The sequence below is a fragment of the Xyrauchen texanus genome, chromosome 30, assembly GCF_025860055.1.
Source record: "Xyrauchen texanus isolate HMW12.3.18 chromosome 30, RBS_HiC_50CHRs, whole genome shotgun sequence".
Taxonomy (NCBI): Eukaryota; Metazoa; Chordata; class Actinopteri; order Cypriniformes; family Catostomidae; genus Xyrauchen; species Xyrauchen texanus.
This window is the reverse complement of record NC_068305.1, coordinates 26,288,305-26,309,977: the sequence shown is the minus strand read 5'-3', so window position 1 is coordinate 26,309,977 and position 21,673 is coordinate 26,288,305. Positions and strand designations below refer to the sequence as shown.

The following is a 21,673-nucleotide window of genomic DNA, read 5'->3' as shown; positions in this document are numbered from 1 at the left end:
ACCTCAACTGCTGCTGTAAGCCGAACGAGCTGTTGTTGTTGGGCTGACAGCTGATTAGCTTGGGTTGTGAGTTGTTCCGTCATACGCGAAATCACCGCTGGATCATGGTGTGGCGAATTCTTCTGTAACAAAGACTCAGGCAGGTTGGGATCCATCAGCAGTGTTTAATAAACAATCAGTAGTCGTACAGGCAATGGTCAAGCACAGGTAAACAGAAATGTAGGAGGCAGGCAGACTCAGCGTGAGAGCAGGCAGAAGATCGGGGCTGGCAGCAAACAATCAATAGACTAGAGCAGGCAATGGAAATACGGGGCAGGCGGCAAACAGACAAGGTACAGGAACAAAGCAGGGTCGATACACGATAGACAGACTGGTAAACAGGGTAAACGCTTGGAATTGTAGCCGGAGCAAAACAAGACTTCGCAATGAATGAATGAACAGAGTGGTTTAAATAGAGCGTGGCAAACAAGGAACAGCTGTAGAGTAATCAGACCTAGGTATGCGGGCTTATGGGAAATGTAGTCTTAGCGGTCAATACTCCGGAGAATCTGATCTCCGATGACTGAAGGGAGAGGCGCTCTCTGTGTTCGTGACAATTTTCACCAAGGAGGAACTGTAATCAACCTTCAACTCATGATTGTGCCAAGGAGACAGCCAGGGTTTATCCTGGGTAATTGATAATTGACGTATTCTATGGTCTTCTATAATTGATGTATACGGTCATGCACATGCTTGAAGTTGGTTTATTACATTATTTAATTAATATATAACATAATTACTCGATACATTTAATGTTTACATTGGAGTTATTTTTATTTATTTATTTTACCATTTTTACAAGTGTGTGGAACCTTTTCAATTCAATGCAGAATATTTTTACTTTAAAGGTGCAATGTGAAATCAAATTTAACACTTAACAAACTTGATTTTCTTTAAAGTCTAGCTACACTGACCCAACCAGAGAAATAAAGTCCATCCATGGTCTTCCCTATGTTTATGGCATTGCAATGTGAATATAAGGGCAAGAATATAAAGAGGTTTAAAGTCTGGACCTCCAAGACTTAGACAATTTATGGACAAAGATTTCTTCCTGTCAAATAATGTTTGATATTGGGAAATAAACTGGCCTTTTTGCCTTCATCTAATCCTAAAGATTACTTAAATTAGGAGCCCAATGAAAGGAAAACAATATCTGTTATGAGTAGGAACTAGGAAACAAACATTTTCACTAGCACAGTCCAATTCAGTAAAGTGTTCTACTCATGGGAACATATAGAAAATTATAACTAGTTTGGCTAAATATATAATTCTGAAAATCTTTATTTTGCAGAAAATTATTTCTGAGAAATAGTAGCCTAAACATATTTAAAAACTTCAACTGCCACAGTTGAAATAAAAATAAAGTCTAATAGATTCCACCAAATAGATAAGCATATTTATATGAAACTGCAACATTTTTGTTCAAATAACACAGTTACTGTTACTGCTATAAAATTGTGATTAATTTTTGTAAAGGTAATGGTGTATTTGAAATTTTTTTGTATTTTTTTGGACTCATGTCAAAAACAACCCAGAAGTGCAGGTTACTTGTGCAAGTGATTCTGTGATGGAGCCACAATGAGCACAAGCACATGAAACCAGGCTTCAGTCACGTTGCACAAACACTCATTTCAGATGAGAAGCATATTTAGCTTGTATAAAGCACTTAACGTGATTTGAATACCATCTATTTTAAATGCAGGAAAAACCTTGCCGGCAGATGTCTAGATTTTAAGTGAAAAAGTTACTCAATAAAATGGGTTATATTTGACAACAATAAATATAATCAAATTTACTCAAAAGTGAGTGAGTGCAAATTGCTGCTTCAGTTTTTTGGGTCAATTCTATAGGTTGTTGTTTTGTTTTTCTCCAGTGTAGGAGTGGGAAGGAGGTGGATGTTTGTAATAAAAATGCTCTTAAACTCAAACACTATATAGAAGAACATAAAGTAGTTTAAAGGCTAATTCACAAGCCCAGCCTTATAAAGAGAAGTTGTAATAAAAGGGGTGAAAAGATAGACAGAGTAAACCTGCCACATTCAACAGGCCAAGGCACTGAACTCAGCAGGGCTTTTATGTAAGCAACCCATCTGTCAGCAAGCTGCCCAATTGTGGTCCTGAAGCAGACCAATCACTGAACTTTTGATGACACAAAGTGTAATTTGGCATCACAAACACTACTTAGATGGGCTGTTTTATGATGAATTTACCAGATGAAATCTTAGTAGAATGCTCAGGAATCAACACTAAATAGCACAACTGTTAAACAAATTGTAGTTAATTTCAATCAATCGAAAAAGTGGAAAGAGTTACGTTTCTGTGCTAGAGAATACAGGAATATGTGGAAGACCCCTTGTTTTCTCACAATAAAGAAAGAAATTGTCTCTTTCCTGTTCAGATCATAAGGAACAGTGGAACCACATGCTTATTGAGGACATTTAGAATCTGTATTGGGGGAATGGAAGGAAAACATGACAGCAAAAATGGGGATCCTAACATAAACAGTTCTCTATACAATTCTACAAGGGCTGTTGATTTAACAAGTTTATTTAGTATGATTAATTATATGAAAAATAACATGTAAAAAAAATATTCATTTATTTAATAATTAGTATTTTTTTTTATAAAAAGCAGTTAATTATGTCCCTGACATGGAAGTAAATTACGTAATAAGAAATGTTCCTACCATCGGAGCAATTCAAGCTTTTGGACCCCAGGAAGACTAGCAACCACTTCTGGAAGCTAATGGGCTTCATCTTTACAGACAACGCTCCACTTCAAACCAACGAGCAGGCAGCTTAGCCTTCCACAGATGACACGCACCGAGCACAACAGAATGCAGGGATCTTGAGATGGGTATTCAAAGTTTCAAACTACAGTGTTTCCACAGGATTTGGACCTCGGACCCTCTAGTGGAGTCCAGGGGCATGGCTCCAATAAGAAAATTGTATACATTTGAAAGTTAAATATGTCAATCTGGTGTACTTTGAGAGCAAAATTAAGAGGCTCGATCTATGAAGAACGTTGTGCTCCAATAAACAATTTTGTGCTCAAGTAGTAATTTAATCATAAACATATTGGTTGAATAGTTATGAATGGTGATGAAACGGCAAAAAAATCACACCCACAAAGCATGGTAAATGAGACGGAATTTAACACTGTTCAAAAACTGAACTGAAACTACTTGGACCTACTGCCCCTTTCTCAGCTGTCAAAATCGCCTGCTGGCCCTCCCTCAGGGGAGGCTGTCACCCCTGCTGCCCCTCTCTGAATGTCTGTCCCTCTATGAGAGTCAGCTGAGGCTGTCTCTTCTACTACATGGAGAAGCTGTCTCTTCTGCTATAAAGAAACTAGTAACATTAAAATTCCACTGTTAGTTTATTTCTTGATAAAAGTCTATGAATAATCTGTTTGGCTATTGACTTGCCATCTAACTATGCTAGCTTTCCTAGCTAGCTACCTCTGTAGCTATTTCTTCCTCATCTGGTGGTGGATTTCACTCTCTCTTCTTTAAATATTTAAAAATGCTCATGATCTGTAGGAGGCCTGGGTAGCTCAGTGGAAAAGATGCTGGCTACCACCCCTGGAGTTCACAAGTTCAAATCCAGGGCGTGCTGAGTGACTCCAGCCAGGTCTCCTAAGCAACCAAATTGACCCAGTTGCTAGGGAGGGTAGAGTCACATGGGGTAACCTCCTTGTGATCGCTATAATGTGGTTCATCCTCATCTGGTGGTGGATTTCGATATCTCTTCTTTAAATATTAAAAAATGCTCATGGTGAGTTGAGCGTGGATGCCACGGTGGGTGGCATGAAGCCTCCACATGCGCTATGTCTCCGTGGCAACGCGCTCAACAAGCCACTTGATAAGATTTGTGGGTTGAAGGTCTCAGACACGGAGGCAACTGACTTAAAAGCTCATTGGGCATGCCAAATTGGGAGAAAAAAGGAATTAAAAAAAAAAAAAAAATGCTCATGATCTGAAAAGCAAGGGTACAAACATTAAGCTTAAAACAGTAGCGTTACTTCAACTCGATTAGTTAACATTACAAATAGCTTAAGTTACATGATGAGGCAACTTGCTCCTCTTGCTGAAAATAGTTACATTGTCAGATCTGCTGGTAATATGCTAACGTTTGATAATTAGCCTAGTAGATATAAAAGTTACATATATTATACATTGTTTTTCACGACAAATAGTCGAATCTGTCAGTCGACATAAGTGAGGAGACTGATAGCTAACATCGTTAGCTAACATTAACGTTACCTAAATTAGCTAACTTTAGATTAATGCTAATTATCAATGATAACTTCTGCAGAAATGTTATCTGTTTGCTGACATTCATTAATATTATTAAAATTGTGTATGGGCAAGTGGATAAATGCAGTGGATACTGTAACGTTAGTTAACATTACTTACAGGCCTGGTTCCAGATCAAAATCACAGAGGATGCTTCTGAAAATAGTGGGGGAGTTATGTATAAAGTGTAGATGTATCATAATTACAATTTTTTTAAAAGATTAAATCATTTTTAAATGCTACTAAACAATATAACATAAACATTTATTTTTTTTTATGTACAAAAACTGTATTGCTTCGGGTTTTATTTTTTTCACATGATCTGTCGTATACTGATTTGCAAAATCATAAACGTTTAAGTTTTGATGCAGCATTTTGTGCGTTCACAAAATGCAGGGATTTTTGTGAGTTTGTTGGGATTCAAGGAAATCTTCTTGCCAATTAACAGTATTAGTCTTACATATTCAATTGAGCAGGGATGTGCAATTATTTTGGTACAAGGGCAAATCAGCCGTTAAGTAGAACATGGAACAGAGGAGATAAAAACGTTCTGCATAGTTGTATGTTTTAAGCCCAGAAGTACTAGTGCACTCATACTCAATGAATAATGCACAATTTTCTGAAGTGTATACTGACTGATGGGACCATTCAGTGATTGCTTGAAGCTGCTACTTTTCTATCATGTGTTAGTAAACCTGAATAAAGGCTGAGTATAATTATTAATTGTATTTTATATTTTACCATACTTCAATGCAGTGGCAATTTAATATTCAACTTAACTACATCTGGAGTCTGGTTTAATAGTAAAATAAAATATTCAGAAATTATATATTCTAAAAGATTATTTTAATGTTTGTAGCAAAGTGGACAAAGTTGTTTTACTCTCAAAACATTATCCACCTGTTTACACGCTCATAGGTTCAAGATGTGGGTCTCTTCAATGGTGTGTTGGCATCCCATTCAGCACACATCTGAATAAAACAGTCTGCAAGACACTAATAAACGATTACTGCCCGAGTAACATACACATAGCTACTGATGTGAGAGATTTCAGCATTTTACAAATAACACAAATAACAAACATTTTCCTCTGTCACTTGGTCCCCTCCGTGTGCGAATGACGCAAAGATCTATTGGGGTTTATCTAAAGTTCATCAAAATGTTTGCTCACAGTCTTGGCACTAAACAGCACACGCAGCATCACGAATGGACACGAAGTGGCTGCATCAAACTTTTCTTTGTCTATAATATTGCACGGAGCGCTATGTTTTTTTTTTTTTTTTTTAAAGGTTTTCATTTTCGATGAGGATACAGAAACCGCGCGCAATCGCATGCATGGTTGCCAGATTGCATAAAGATAAGGCGAATATTTCCAATTTGTGCATGTATAAATCCCTATTAGGGGTGTTTCATATATTATCTGGCATCCCTGCGCATATTAAAAAAAAAAGCTTGTGGGTGCGCGATAGGTCCCGAAGTCAGATACATGAAAGATCTAATAAAAAACGTTCATGATAAATCGACCCGCGGGCAGTAGTTTGCCCTGGTCTGCGCTAAGGTTCGTTTGAGGGTGCTGACTGACTGAAAGTGAGAGGTGCTTTCCGAAGCCAAGGCTTAAAACACAACGTTAGAGATATTTTATGTTATTATGACAATGGAAAAATATTTTCGGTTAATTGTGAAAATATGGCCGCCACAGTCTAGAATCTAGACTGTAGATAATTAATGGGAAACACTGAAAATACGTTTAACTTGACAGCGCTTATGAGGCGCCAAAAACGAGTGAGACACAATGCAGCCACTTTTAACTTTTTGTATTGTAAACTTGACTGTTGCCACAATATGACGTAATATATTTCAATAACACGAATTATAATCTGTATTAGGCTGTATATACACACAGCATATTCTATTTATAATTCATTTATATAAATTATATTATTAATTTATTCTGAAAAAGGCGCTTTTCTCAGTCAATTTTGTTATTTGATTAATTGATCGGCAGATTCGGCCGATCATGTAACTAATTTTATAAAAACAATGAATCAATTGAAATTGACCTTATTTCTTCCAAAGGCCAAAAAGCAATTCACGTTTTAATTGAAACTGTAATTCAGTTAATGCTGTGAGCTAAGCAAGAAATCGTGTTTGCACATGACGTCACGTCACTGCGTTGCTGTGGGGCGAAATGCACATGGAGGGCAGGAAGGGATTTTCTACATAGGAAGCACAATCACAAACGCAAAATGCCTATGCTTTGCGTCGTCTACGGTTGCTCAAATCGACCAAACCGAGAAACCACAAGGGGCTTTTATCGTGTACCAAAAGTTGTTGTTCATAAGGGGGGAAAATGCAAGAAATTGACTGAAAAACGGCGGAAAAATGGATTGTAAACCTGCGTCTGCGGACGGGAGGAGCCCAGTCGGATAATGCTCGTGTGTGCAGTGACCACTTCGTCAAGATTGCTAATGTGACGTCATCGTGACGTATTACCAGTGGTGAACGCAAAGCATTTTGGGAATCCGCGGCACAAACAGAAGGCGCCAGACTTGATTGCATGGAGGGAAGAACACAGTGTTCAAGATGCCGTCTACCTGCTGTGTTATAAACTGCAATAGTCGTTCTCACGATAGAAGTGGCCTAAAAAAAGAAGTGGCCTTTTATCGTTTTCCAGCGTGGAAAAATAATAGTACAAGCCATGTTTCAGAGGTGACAAAAAGGCGACGAATGGCATGGATAGCAGCAGTAAGGAGGCCCAAGATTACCTTCGATAACACTCCACCACACATGATGGTGTGTTCAAAGCATTTTCACAAAGGTAAGTTACAATTACTCTATGTAAATGTTATGTTGTGGGCAAATAACCAGCGTGTTTTGTTTGATTTAACCAGACCACTAGATTTGACGTCAGGCCAATGTTAACTAGCATGAAATGACAAGAAAATGAGCTTAAGTTACCAATGTACTAAAGCGTAACGTTAATCAGTTTTAAATGTTGTACATCTAGGCTACATAGCAATTTATTTGGTGACTGTGTTTGCAGGCAAACCTGCCTATGAAATGTTGGAGTGTGATCCTGACTGGGCCCCTTCTCTGTACCTCGGCCATACTGAGGTCAAAGCTACGAACACAGACCGGTTCAAGCTGTTTAGGAGAAGAGCGACGAGGTCACAACAACAGCAACCCCCATCGCTAGGCACTGACAACACTGGTCCTGAGGCTGAGTTGGAAGCTCACATGAATCAACCCCCATCGCCAGGCACTGACCACACTGGTCCTGAGGCTGAGTTGGATAATGCAGCACCTTTATACCCAGGTAAAAGATACAATATATGTTGCCCCCTGTGTATATCTAATCTGGATTACTTTGGAATAAAGGTTGTGATATGACACAATTTATTTTTATTGTTACCGTCAGACAACACTACACCTGCACCTGCAACTGAGATGGAAGGTCCCGTGAATCCACCCCCATCGCCGGGCACTGTCCACACCGGTCATGAGACTGAGTTGAATGAAGCAGCACATTTGTTCCTTGGTAAATATTGGTAACAGACGCAAGTAGACCAGAAGTTTCAAAAATGTCAATTTTAGGACAATGCAAATACATTAAAGGGGTCATATAATGCTATTTTTGTACAAGTTAATATGAATCTTTAGGGTCTAAATTAAAACTTGGTAATATACTTTTATTAAAAATTCTCATTAGTATTTTAAGAAAACACTAATTTTACCTGCTCAAAAACAGCTGTTTTCAGCACGCCGTTTCAGAGCATATGACTTTAAATGATAATGAGCTTTGGTCACCCTGCCCCTCCGTTATGGAAAACATGCCGTAATGTACCCTGAGTGTAAACATTAGCCACATTCATTGTGAAGCATGCAAGCGATTTGCAAAGATTAATATAAAGGTTAATGAAACGTTACACTTACTTCTTCTGGAGGTGCAGAGGGAATATAAATAGTTGGTACCGAATCTTTTTTCAGCAGCAGCTTCTTAGCAAAACCAGCTTTATACTGACCCTCCTTTATAAAGCAGTCTGGTGGAAAATGATTCGCGCAAACATGAACGCATTGACGTTGCTCGTGGGGAATATTCCCATCATAAACAAAACTCAGCCACTGTGTCTTCAGCGGTTCAGATTTAGGAACATCAAAATGACTGCTGTGTTCGTTATTACACCGAAGAACAGAACACCACAATCGCTTAGGCGCCATTCTGCTCCAGTGTATCAACAATGATGACGGACTATGATTGACAGCTCGCTCACGAGCTGTGTTGAAACACTGCTGTCAATCAACAATCCTGGGAGGGGCGTCCGACCGTGTGACATCACACGGTCGAATGGCCTCGATTTGAGGCAGGGGAAAATATATAAGGAGATTAAAACAAAAACACTGGATGGATTTTTATCATAATAGGATGGTTGTGGAGGGTTTCCCGCAGAAAATGTGTTAGTTAAGGTGGATTGCATAACTCCTGACACAAATTAAGACAAATACTGAAACTTGAGTCATATCTTTTTAATGATGCATTAGTTTGTCAAGGTAATAACATTACATCTAATAGTCCGTCAAAATGTGCAAAGCTTATTACAATCACTGCTTATGGCAGAGCTGACACCTAGCATCGCTACAGGCTATCCTCCTTGGTTTAGAAAAAAACATTTCAAGGGCCCTTCGGTAATTGCACTCTTTTACGAGTGGACCATTTATGCATATTTTCATAAATAACATTTATGACCTAAAAAACAGTCAAATAGCAAATGTTTAGTTTAGCAACTTACATCTTATCTAGCACTTGACCGACCGTAAACTGAAGCGCGTCGAGTCGCTCTGCTAAAATTTGCGCTGTGAACATAAAGCCCGCCTACTTTGATTTGATTGGTCATCTCAGATATTCTGACATTGACTTGTAGTGACAGACCAATGAGGCTCAGATGAACACACACACACACGCTCGGCGCCGCTGCGGAAGAACGCGCTGATAACAAGACTGAAGCGAACACGAAGGCTTATCACATATTTAAAGATGGAAAGGGAGAAAACAGGACAGAGTAACACGGCGAATATCGCTCATATATATTTTTTTGACGACGTAGTTAAGGCGGCAGGCGTGTGTTGCTTAGGCGGCCGCCTTAGTTTCAAAGTGCTGCGGGAAACCCTGGTTGTGTACAGGCACAGCCAACACACATTTCAGTACAATCAACTTGAAAAAGTGCATGTACCATTATATGACCCCTTTAAAGAACCATATATGTGTACTACTGAGCATTAACATGTTTCATGAAGCAGAAGATAGAATAACCTATCTCAGAAAACTTTCTGCATTCTTACATTTTCACTTAGTCTGTTTTCCCCCCCAAAAAACTAATTCCCCATAAGGATGAGTATTTCGGATATTGCCATCTTTGTGGGGATATTTTGGCCCTATAATGTATAGGGTTGCACACACTCTCTCTTCCGTATAAAATAATACTACCATTAAAAACACATTTGATTTTCTTTTTTTAATCAATGTAGAATATGTAACTCTGCTCTGAGGACAAGAAATGAAAACCAGGATTAGGATTTAGTTTTAGGCGGTATGGTCTGACAATGTTTTCTTTAGCCCGCTGCATTTTGTAGGATTATATTCTGTTTTTCACACTAATTTTTTAAATTATTTTCATGCCAGAACACTAGCCCATGTAAACGGGCCAAACATACCCATAATTCTTTGCGTTCTGATGACGTTGATACCCAGTTGGTCAAGTGTCTAAGCAATCTCTATACAACTCACTATGTTTATGTAACTTTAGCTGTTTCCGTACTTCGTAAATTTAAAGTAACTGTTTTTCTTTGTTTGAGTTTGTACCTCAGTAACTAAACAAAAATACATAACGTTAGCAAAGCTAACTACAAAGTCTTTGCAGGGTGCAGCCTTATTGCTACGGTGTTGTTCTCTTTAGGCTGCCCTGGTGCTTTAAACGATGTTGAGTCTGTAGACTGGGCTCCTACAGTTAACCTCGGTTATCAGAAAGGTAAGCCCATGTCAGAAGCATCGCATATACGAGAGGAAAGGATGAAGTCCAGAGACGATCAACGTAGATACGCAAAGGCCTTGCTGGATCTCCATGAGTCAGCTGAGAACCCAGAGCCAGATGACAACACAGAGATGTTACATGATCGACAAGGTAAATTAATTGTATTAATCAGTGTTGCTATTATTATAGTTGTATACTATTGCATACTTGAATATAATATAACAGACTTTCAGGTTGGCTGGGTTCCAACAACAGTATAAATGCAAAATGGACCAAGATTAAAGTTGGCCAAAAAGAGAGACAGATATTTTATATATTTTGAAATTATTTGATATTTCAAATATAATTTTTAATGTAATTCACAAGTTTTTAAGCCTTAAAGGAAATCATGTAAAAGTTAAATATGAATAAATTCCTACTTAAAGGTGTCATGTCATGAGGAATCAACTATTACTTGATATTTTGACATATAAGAGGTCTTTTTACCTTTAAAAACATACTGTAAATTTCTGAACTCAAAACTTGTCAAATCCCCAATGCAATAAAAGCATTTATTGAAACCAAGCTGCCAAAACGGCACCACCTCTACATCCGTATATTTGTGATGTCACAAAGGCTGCTCATCAATTCATGACCACCACTACAGCAACAAAATCAACACCTACTTCACATCTTCGCACCCATGGCCCCGCCCACTGGGGGGCTCAGTTCATAAAGAGAGAGTGAGAGAGCAGTATATAGGCCTACTGCTCTGCCTCTTGTTGTTTTGTGCATAAACTGCTTAACAAATTGTTATTTCGTCCATCTGAGCTATTTTTAATTATCGGTGTATGTCAGGGGTCGGCAACCTATTGGAATGCATGCAAGCACTTGCGTGTAATCACTGGCATGCCAGCAACGGCAAGAGAGGAGTAGACTTTTATTCATATGAAATTACGCACCAGCATTCCAATTAGGGCTGAAATGATTTGTCAATGTAATTGACAACGTCAACAATAAAAAATTGTTGACAAAAAATTCTGTTGTCGAATAGTCCTTTTGATGTTATTTAACGTAACGCGAGATAACATGAAACTGTAATTATGCGCCTGATTGAGGAGAGGAAGTCCAGATGCACTCTAAACTTTCACAGCTTCAGGTGATGTAGATTACAAAGTATGAGGGGAATTATACAAAAATACCAAATAAGTAAATACAGAAGCACTCTCATTGTGGAATAAGCAGAGCTTAAGCAAAACTTGCATGTCGAGCGCCTTTAAAACAAACACTCCAGCGTTACATCTTTAATGCAGTTATATTTAATGCGTTATAGCTTTATTAAAGTTAAAATAATAAGGAAGCCATTTATGTAAACAACTACAAACTCCAAAACTGGCATTTCTCTGTGCCTCTTCTATGAGTTGCGCAAAGTGTCCCGATCTAAGGGGAGAAATTGAAACTGCATCCGGCTGATGCACACTCTAGCATGGAGACGCTCATCCCTTGAGCATGCACGCTTGCTGCAGCTAGATTATAATGTGATGGCTCGCAACTTATTGTATCATTCTACAGTATATGCGTCACTGTGCATTTCTTATCGTGATGAAAATTGACAATGTGCAGCTTTATTAATAAGAGAGAGTTTGTTTTTTAGGGAGTTAAAGATGGATTGAAGTGAACAAAAAGGTTAGAAAGGGTAGTCTTCGCCCCATTGTTTTCCAATATAAATATCTAAAACTCCTTTTAAAACAACGTACATTTACTTTAGCAGCTATACTGCAGAATAAAAAAATGTTATCTAAGAATGTTGAATATAATATTAAAAATACAAATATTTTATTATATATAAAAATCCTTTAAAAAAGATGCATTCACCTGAGAAACGGCATATATATTCAAGATCTATTCTTTAAAAGAAAGTCTAAATATCTTATATGTTGCTTCTCAAGTACATGTATTTTTAGACTATTTTAAAATGGAAAACAAGACAAAAACATTTGATAACAATAGGATTCTTTTGCAGTGAATTTTATTACTGAATTAAACTTAATAAAAAAAATATTTTTTTCCCTTTAATTCCGTGAATGTCATTTAGAGGTATTTTAAAAAAAAATACATTTGTCCGCTTTATTAGCAAGCATGTCGGGGCATGTTTAAGTCGGTGCACAAGCTGAACAGTCGATTTAAGAGCTAATGATTAATCATTGCAATAATTGCCCGAATCATCTAATAATCATTCTAATAATTGTTAGATTATTAGATGTAATCCTTCCTCATGATCACACAGTGTTTTCATGAGCTAAATGGGATGCTAAACAAAAAGTTAAAATGTTATGAGACTGCAGTATACACAACAGACTCGTGCAGCGCGTTTAAGCCATTCGCGCATCACGAGACGGCAGCGCTCCACTTTCAGTTAATCGTGCAAGTAAACACGCCCACTTTGCTTCGGTCAGGCTGAAATAACATTTCCAAATGGCTCCACAGTATTAACAATTATGTTGAATCCTCTTTTGTCCAAGCGTCCTCGATACAACCTCTATTTTACAATAGTGACATATGGATATGAAAGTGCGATGTTTGTCTGGAGCTGTTGACCATCAATACCTTTCACTTGGTCATGGGCATGCCTAAGGGTTTCATCTCTTGACTGCTCCAGAGGGAATTCCCCTTTGGGAAATCTTCTAAGGACGGCTCCTTTATGTCATCCTGACGTGGAGCTGAAGAAGACCACCCCGGCACTGCCTCCCCCGCCAAGGCGTCTCACATCAAATAATTTTCTTGCAGGTCCCATCCACACATATTCCCTTTATTAAAGTCTTATTCTGGCTAATTATTTCCCAAAATGAGTGAATGGGTGAGGTGGGAACTAACTGCAGTCTCCACTCTATGCTTTTCAGTAATACTACAGGACAATTGTGGATATCCCCATGCACCCACCCTCACCTTCAACCTTTTAGTTTTGCCCAAAACCTCGTCTTGAACCAAACATTGGTGTATAGCCTTGGTGTATATGTCTGATTACAGCCAGTATCCACCAAGGCTTGATGTGTACTCCCCCTGACACGATCTGGAATGACCTGGAATGTCCTTTTCTGCAGGGGAAATGCGTGGAAACGGTTAAAAAATTCTGGCACAGGAACCCGCACCCGGACCATCTCCGTGGAAAAGGGCTATGGTTAAGCTCCAGAGATCATGTGTGGAGATGGGAGAAACTATGGAAGGACAACCATCATTGCAAAACTCCACCGATCTCTGCTTTATGGCAGAGTGACCAGACGGAAGCCTCTCCTCAGTGCAAGACACAAAAAAGCACCTAAAAGACTCTGACTGTGAGAAACTAGATTCTCTGGTCTGATGAAACGAAGATTGAACTGTTTGGTCTCAAGCGTCATGTCTGTAGGAAACCAGGCACTGCTCATCAACTGCACAATACCAATCCAATGGTGAAGCATAGTGGTGGTAGCATCATTTTGTGGCGGAGTTTTTTCAACGGTAGGGACTGTTCAGCGTTAAAGGAAAGCTAAACACAGCAAAATACAGAGATATCCTTAATGAAAACCTGTTCCAGAGTGCTCAGGACCTCAAGCTGGGCAGAAGGTTCACCTTCCAACAGAACAATGACCCAAAGCACACAGCCAAGACAACACAAGAGTGGCTTTGGGACAACTCTGTGAATGTTTTATTTTAAAAAAGTTATCAAAAATCTGGTTTTTGCTTTGTCATTATGGGGTATTGATATGAAAAAAAAAAAATTAAAGCAATTTAGCAAAGGGCTGCAACATAACAAAATGTGAAAAAAATTAAGGGGTTTGAATACTTCCTGAATGCACTGTATAAAAGAAAAATTTCATTAATTACTTCCTTGAACTTGATTTTCGATTACTCAGCAGGTGTGCAAATGTTCCTGTTAGTGTTGTCACGGTACCAAAATTTCAGTAGTCTGTACCAATACCTTTGAAATTTCACGGTACTCGATACCATTTTAGGTACCAAAGCAAAACACAAAAACAGGTTACTGAACAACACTCTTTTAATAACAAAGTTAACAAAACATTAGCAGCAGAACTAAGAACAATGATATGCAATTAAGCAACACTTTTATTTCAAAATATAATTTTTTAATTATAACAAAACTGAACAATGTATGCTTAAAGTATTTTTGAACACTTGTATAAGATTTGCTTCAACTTTTCAACTTAAGTTTTTACAAATACTAAAAAAAAAAAACTAAATAAACAAGCATACAATAGAATGAATAAAAAAAACATTTCCAAACTAATGTGCTCTTATTAATAAAGCTGCATATTGCCAATTTTCTTCATGATAACAAATGCATCGTGACATATATATATAGATATTATGATTAAATAAGTCGCGTGCAGTCACGTTCTAATCTAGCTGCATTAAGCGTGCGCGACCGAGGCAGAGTCTCTCTCAGCCGGGTACAGTTTCAACCTCTCCCCCTGAGATCGGGACATTTGCGCAACTTAAAGAAGAGGCACCGACCACACACACAAATGCCAGTGTCTGAGTTTATAGTTATTAACATGATCTGCTTCTGTATTATTTGAACTTAAATAAAGCTATAACGCATTAAATTTGACTGCATTTAAGATGTAACACTGGAATGTCCTTTTAAAGAGCTCCGCCTCCGCTTATTCTACAACGGTACATGCTTCTGAATGTACTTTTTTATTTTTTTTTTTATTATTCCCTAATACTTTGGGATCTACATAATATAAACTGTGAAAGTTTAAACTCACCTGCTTTATTTGCTTGAATAAATCCGGGTGTCTGTCTTTCATGTGCTTTAAGTTTGATGTGTTTCCTCCTTTCGTCAGAAAATTGCCAAAGCAGCGTTTACAAACAGGTTTTTGCTGATCTGTGATGTTTCCCTTTTAATCAGCCTCAAATTACCTGGCTTTTTCCACTTTTCATTTCGACAAGATTCAGTTGAGGCTCCGCAGCAGCTTTGCTTGCCGCAATCTTTTGCTTGTTGTGAGCGTTCGAAAGTTCCCGCCTCTGCATGGTACCGGGTAGACTCGGTACCCCGGTACCATCAGAAATTCTGGTATCATAAATAATATTTTTTTTGAGTACCGACTTGGTACCGGTATTTTTGACAACACTAATTCCTGTATCTATGAGACAGACTGAAAATTTGTGCCTCTCTTTCTTTCCCTTTATCCTCTTTAATTTATTATCCATGATGCCTGCCATTACATTCAAAGCAGTTCTAGCTTGTTTGGCGCCCTGGGCAAAACCCGCTTCAGGGTTCAAACCCCCAAAGATGTTGAGCGGGGGGTGTTGCCTCCACCTCGTGCCCCAACGCAAGATGCCGCCCTGGGCGACTGCCCATGTCATCCATGCCTAATCCGCCACTGATTCCAAGTTTCCTTTTATGTCCAGTTACCTGGTGACTGATCTCCAGTGTCAGAACAGAGGAACCTGAGCAGAACTCTCCTTCACCACAGTTCTCAGACTGAAGCTGGCTGCTAACAGCCGGGGATAAAACATCTGAGAATTTGCCAAACCTACAGATTCTGATAAGCAGCAGATTAATTAGATTTTAAGTATTGGTGACTCAGAGGCAGTGCACCATGTCTAAGGCTGGGGAGTGATGGGGCTTGGCTGGAAATGCACTGAAAATACATCAAGGTCAGCTGAGTCAGGGAAAGTGAAAGACCACTCCACTTCATCAGGTGGTGAATGTCACCACTGAAATAAATGTGTATATACCACTTTGCTTGCTTTTTATTTAAAATATACGTACTTTGAAATAACGTGCATTAATTAATTGGTCACAATTCGAATGAAGGCATAAGTGTGACAAATAAAAGATTGCAATGTCACACACTGACCTCTTATATTTCAAAGCTGTATGTTCTTATTGTTGCCCGAAATAATTGCATACTCAAAGCCTAGAGTGACTGCAGATTTAGGTAAATATTACATAATGATATGATTTATTGACCTAAAGAAAAAGTAACATCTAGTTTTACAACCCACTCAACAAACAAAATATCAAATGTAATGTCGAAGGTTTCTGCATCGTACAAGAGTTAAACAAAGAAAAGTGATCCATAAGATGTCACTGGATTTGCAATAAAGTACTGCTGCCTCCCTGCTCTCCCCTGTAAATTCAAACCATTTGAGATAAAGACAGTGGTTGTCTGATAGTAGGCCTGTAACTTTGACACCGTTTCACAGTAGGTCACGGGATGATCCTTCGGTAACTGCACTGCAGAGTGCCGACATTTATAAAAAGTGATTATATTGTCTCTTACTCAAAGGCATGTCACTGGCAGAGAATTTAAAGAGCGTATTTTTTTCTACATTTCATATGGGTTGTTGTAAATGCATGTAGATTGAAATGAGGTCCTACAACACACATTTAACTTAAAACTTGCATGTTTGAAAACCATAATTTTATATTTTTTTGTAAAATTACTACAAAGTCAGCCTAGCTTTAGCATGCCATGTCGTAATTAGTTATTTGCATGTGATATTGAGAAACTAATTGCAGAAAGCAATGTTCATTATAATAACGGAAGAATTATCACTTAATTTAAGGGCATTTGTGAAGCGGTCAAGGATATTATTCATGCTCAACCTTCATACTGCGCTATACAGTGCATCCAGAAAGTATTCACAGCTCTTCACTTTTTCCACATTTTGCTATGTTACAGCCTTATTCCAAAATTGATTAAATTCATTATTTTACTCAAAATTCTACAAACAATACCTCAATGACAGCATGAAAACGTTTGTTTGAAATCTTTGCAAATTTATTAGAAATAAAAAAGGAAAAATAACATGTACATAAGTATTCAAAGCCTTTGCCATGAACCTCAAAATTGAGCTTGGGTGCATCCTGTTTCCACTAATCATCCTTGATGTTTCTACAACTTGATTGGAGTCCACCTGTGGTAAATTCAGTTGATTGGACATGATTTGGAAAGGCACACACCTGTCTATATAAGGTCCCATAGTTAACAGTGCATGTCAGAGCACAAACCAAGCCATGAAGTCCAAGGAATTGTCTGTAGATTTCCGAGACAGGATTGTATCGAGGCACAGATCTGGGGAAGGGTACAGAAACATTTCTGGAGCATTGAAGGTCCCAATGAGCACAGTGGCCTCTGTAAAAGGAAGAAGTTTGGAACCACCAGGACTCTTCCTAGAGCTGGCCGCCCGGCCAAACCGAGTGATCTGGGGATAAGGGCCTTAGTCAGGGAGGTGACCAAGAACCCGATGGTCACTCTGACAGAGCTCCAGCATTTCTTTGTGGAGCGAGGAGTACCTCCAGAAGAACAACCATCTCTGCAGCGCTCCACCAATCAGGCCTGTATGGTAGAGTGGCCAGACGGAAGCCACTCCTCAGTAAAAGGCACATGACAGCCTGCCTGGAATTTGCCAAAAGGCACCTGAAGGACTCTCAGACCGTGAGAAACAAAATTATCTGGTCTGATGAAACAAAGATGGAACTCTTTGGCCTGAATGGCAAGCGTCATGTCTGAAGGAAGCCAGGCACCGCTCATCACCTGGCCAATACCATACTTTTTTCAGCGGCAGGAACTGGAAGACTAGTCAGGATTGAGGGAAAGATGAATGCAGCAATGTACAGATACATCCTTGATGAAAACCTGCTCCAGAGCGCTCTGGACCCTAAGTGCACAGCCAAAATAACAAAGGCGTGGCTACGGGACAACTCTGTGAATGTCCTTGATTGGCCCAGCCAGAGCCCAGACTTGAACCCGATTGAACATCTCTGGAGAGATCTGAAAATGGCTGTGCACTGACGCTCCCCATCCAACCTGATGGAGCTTGAGAGGTCCTACAAAGAAGAATGGGAGAAATTGCCCAAAAATAGGTGTGCCAAGCTTGTAGCATCATACACAAAGACTTGAGGCTGTAATTGGTGCCAAAGGTGCTTCAACAAAGTATTGAGCAAAGGCTGCGAATACTTATGTACATGTGATTTTATTTTTATGTTTTTTTATTTTTAATACATTTGCAAAGATTTCAAACAAACTTCTTTCATGTTGTCATTATGGGGTATTGTTTGTAGAATTATGAATTTAATCCAGAAGAGGAAAATAATTAATTTAATCCATTTTGGAATAAGGCTGTAACATAACAAAATGTGGAAAAAGTGAAGTGCTGTGAATACTTTGTTTGCACTGTACTTGAATACAAAGTTTCCTTCCAAATTAAAGCAATTATTTTACAGGCATCTCACCAGAATTTTTTTGCCACCCATAAACCTCAAGATTACCAGGACTATGCATACGATGTTGTAATCACTAAGAACGCAGTTTAAGTTCGGGCTTTTGGTGGGAATCCTTGAGAACCTGTTGCTAGGACACGGCCCTCCTAAAAATAAGAGGACATTGAGGTGCAGAATGAAAGCTGCCCACTGAAGTCTTTTCAGCTGTCACAAGCAAAACGCTCAGCCTGATTGATTTGCTTTACAATCAAAGAACTTCTATAGATAGCAAAGTAGCCATATATATATTGCAGTAAGATGCAATTGAATAATTTAGGTGAAAGCCATGATTTGGCAGCCAGTAATTCACAGCACAAAACACATTGAGGTCGGCACAAACTGACCAATCACCTCATATTTGATGCCTTAATATAACTAGGACAATAATAGAATGAGAAATGCCTCAGATGTTTAAAAAAATATTACCACTATTAGCTGAGCCAATGTTTCTGGCAGTTCGAGGTGCTCAAACAGAGCAAGGTTTTTAACCTTTTCGGGGAACTCAACCAATTAGTGGCATATTTACGGTTGTCTCTGTATATAAAACTGGGATAGTAGAAAGTATTTTAACACTGAAAAATTCCACGCTTGAGATTTTTTTTATTTAAATGGTTTGGCAGACTATAATTCACAGCACAAAACACATTGTGGTCTGCACAAACCATGTTTATCTTCGTTGCAAGTGAACCCAGTTTTAATGTCATCATGCAACCTGACCATAATGGCACCTAATTTAGCTAGCTTCTACAACGTAGATGAATTTGCCCAAAATAACATGGAGGTGATAGGCCTTTGATATAAACGACAAATAAATTGGGATTGGGAAAATGAGTTGATAAGCCTATTTAATTTTGCTATCCTAATTATGCACAATTATATAGTTTGGTTCCTTTTATTATTTGCATTTAGCGTAGATTTTATTTCTCCTGCTTTCTGCAGTGACCCTTTCAGAACAGTCATGCAACGCAGTAGTATATGACCACTATCTTACACAGATTTTGGAACCAAAGGTAAGCTGATGCATTGGTGAATCACACTTAATGACTTGCCAATAGTGGATTTAAATTCAGGTGGGGATTTAAAATCATAATGTTTGAATACTTGAGATTATTTATTTTACTTATGACTCAAAATGTGCTTTGACTAGATACACAGGTGAAAACTGAACACTTTTATATTCCTATTTTCTCTCCAGCATCCTCTGACATTCCAATCCAGCCTTTTATCCCGATCAAACCAGCTCCACAGAAATAGAGGTCCATCACAGCTGAGGCCATGCTATCTGAGTGAGAGCCATCTGTGGCTGCTCTTTTACACTTAACCCATTAATCTCTCTAACCAAACAACCGACTTTGGCTATGGCATTGGAATTATATGACGAAGAGTTAGCCGATGATTAAAATCACGCTTGAACACTAAGTGCTTCCTCTAAACTTAATTATTTATCTGTGCTGCTAATGCACATGGTGCACTCATGCGCTGAGCAGGTAAGGATAACCACCAATAATACTAAGCCCTTCATGCAACAGTTACATAAAAAAGAGATTGATCACTCTAAGAGCTTAAAAACAAAGTTAAAGGAAGATTGAATTAAGTTATTGTCTTAGGCATGCAAAGGCCAAAATTGGTTAATTCTTTCATAGAAATTGACTGGAATGGATAGAATATCAGTTCTTCTAGCTTGCGCTTAACATCAGTTATAGATTAATTTTTTCATTAAATTAAGATGGATTCTGCAGGGCTCTCCTTTACCACATCAGCCATGTGATGCTAAAGCTGTAATTATGCTGTCTCTTAAGATATCTCGTTTTGGCCAAATTTAATGTAGCATCTTATGTATCCTTCATGGGTAGGCGATCCCAGAATGCGTGATGAGCTTGGTGAAAAAATACATCTAAGATGGCGGACAAAGCGAAAAATATACTTGGAATTCATTCAATACTGAAAAGTATTGATAAAAAAAAAAAAAAAAAGTTTAATATGACACAAAACTGACTATTTTACCCAAAATGTGTGTATGCCATGCATATTTATGCTCAATAGAGGATTGTGCTGTTTCTCTTCCGTCACCTATATTGAACAACACTCAATAAAAGACAAGGCTGTATCTAGCTTCTTAATCACCAGCTTTTTACTCTGTAAAAGGATCTCGGTGCTTTGTCACTGCACAACTCAATCACTGGTGAGTGAAATCTGAACACTGAATAGCCAGTGGCTAATATCAGAAATATTTCTGTTGCATAGCATGAAATTTTGTCGCATATGTGAGTGATTTACTTGCAATGTAAAGGGCTGTCTCTGCATATTAAACTGCACAATGTATTTTAACATGTTAAAAACTCCACGCTTGAGCTTCAGCTAAATTAAATTCTATTAGAATATATCAGGCCAACTTTTACTTGCACAAATAATTATTTAAAGATGCTCATTTGTTATATAATCTTTTTAATATCAATGTAGTGATTTGTTTTATTCCAGCACATGAGCAAAAATTGAGTAACAAGAGTAAACAGCAGTCTCTAAAACACATTCTCACTGGGATTCTTATCCCCAGGAGACTTGTTAAATTAATTCTCATCTTCGTTTGAGTGAGCCTACTGTTCCACATTACTCAAAGGAAAATGATCTGTTCTAGATGATTCCAAATTGTGTTTGCATCATGCAATTTTGGGATCAAAAGAATCAGAGACACTGTGAAAAGCCAAAACACTTAATCAATGTTACTTAATGTTTAAGCTTGTTTAGTACTTAGACAAACAATGAAAATCTCTAAATCGGTTAATTGGTTTAAATCAATAGGCCACCATGTATGGGAGTAATGTTCTCCTCCTGAGTAATTTAGCCAAAAGCACTGATGCTGCCGCCTCCATGTGGAAGACCAAAAGCAGATTTTTCAGATTGGATGCAAAAACTTGTTCGTGTGAACGGCCCCCTAAAAGATCACATGTTTTCCTTCACATGTAGCAAGTAATGCTCTGAGATCAGCACTTTATAAGATTTAAGAGCATAAGCCCAGAACTCAAACAGGCTAAGGCACCCCAGATCGCATGGTATGAAACAG

At 38.4% G+C, this 21,673-nt stretch overlaps 2 protein-coding genes across 3 annotated transcripts in view; one reads left to right on the top strand and one right to left on the bottom strand.

Moving 5' to 3' along the window:
* Positions 1-21,673, bottom strand: part of LOC127624184 (lysophospholipid acyltransferase 2-like) — an 81,770-nt gene that overhangs the window by 50,972 nt on the left and 9,125 nt on the right. The gene's annotated exons all lie outside the window — the stretch shown is intronic.
* LOC127624183 (uncharacterized) overlaps positions 6,896-21,673 on the top strand; it is a 30,989-nt gene continuing 16,211 nt past the window's right edge. Inside the window, exons 1-4 of the mRNA XM_052098890.1 lie at positions 6,896-7,153; positions 7,379-7,651; positions 7,754-7,873; positions 10,287-10,511. Coding sequence (XP_051954850.1) covers positions 6,919-7,153; positions 7,379-7,651; positions 7,754-7,873; positions 10,287-10,511 — 853 coding nt within the window. The 5' untranslated portion in view covers positions 6,896-6,918. The remainder of the gene's footprint in view (positions 7,154-7,378; positions 7,652-7,753; positions 7,874-10,286; positions 10,512-21,673) is intronic.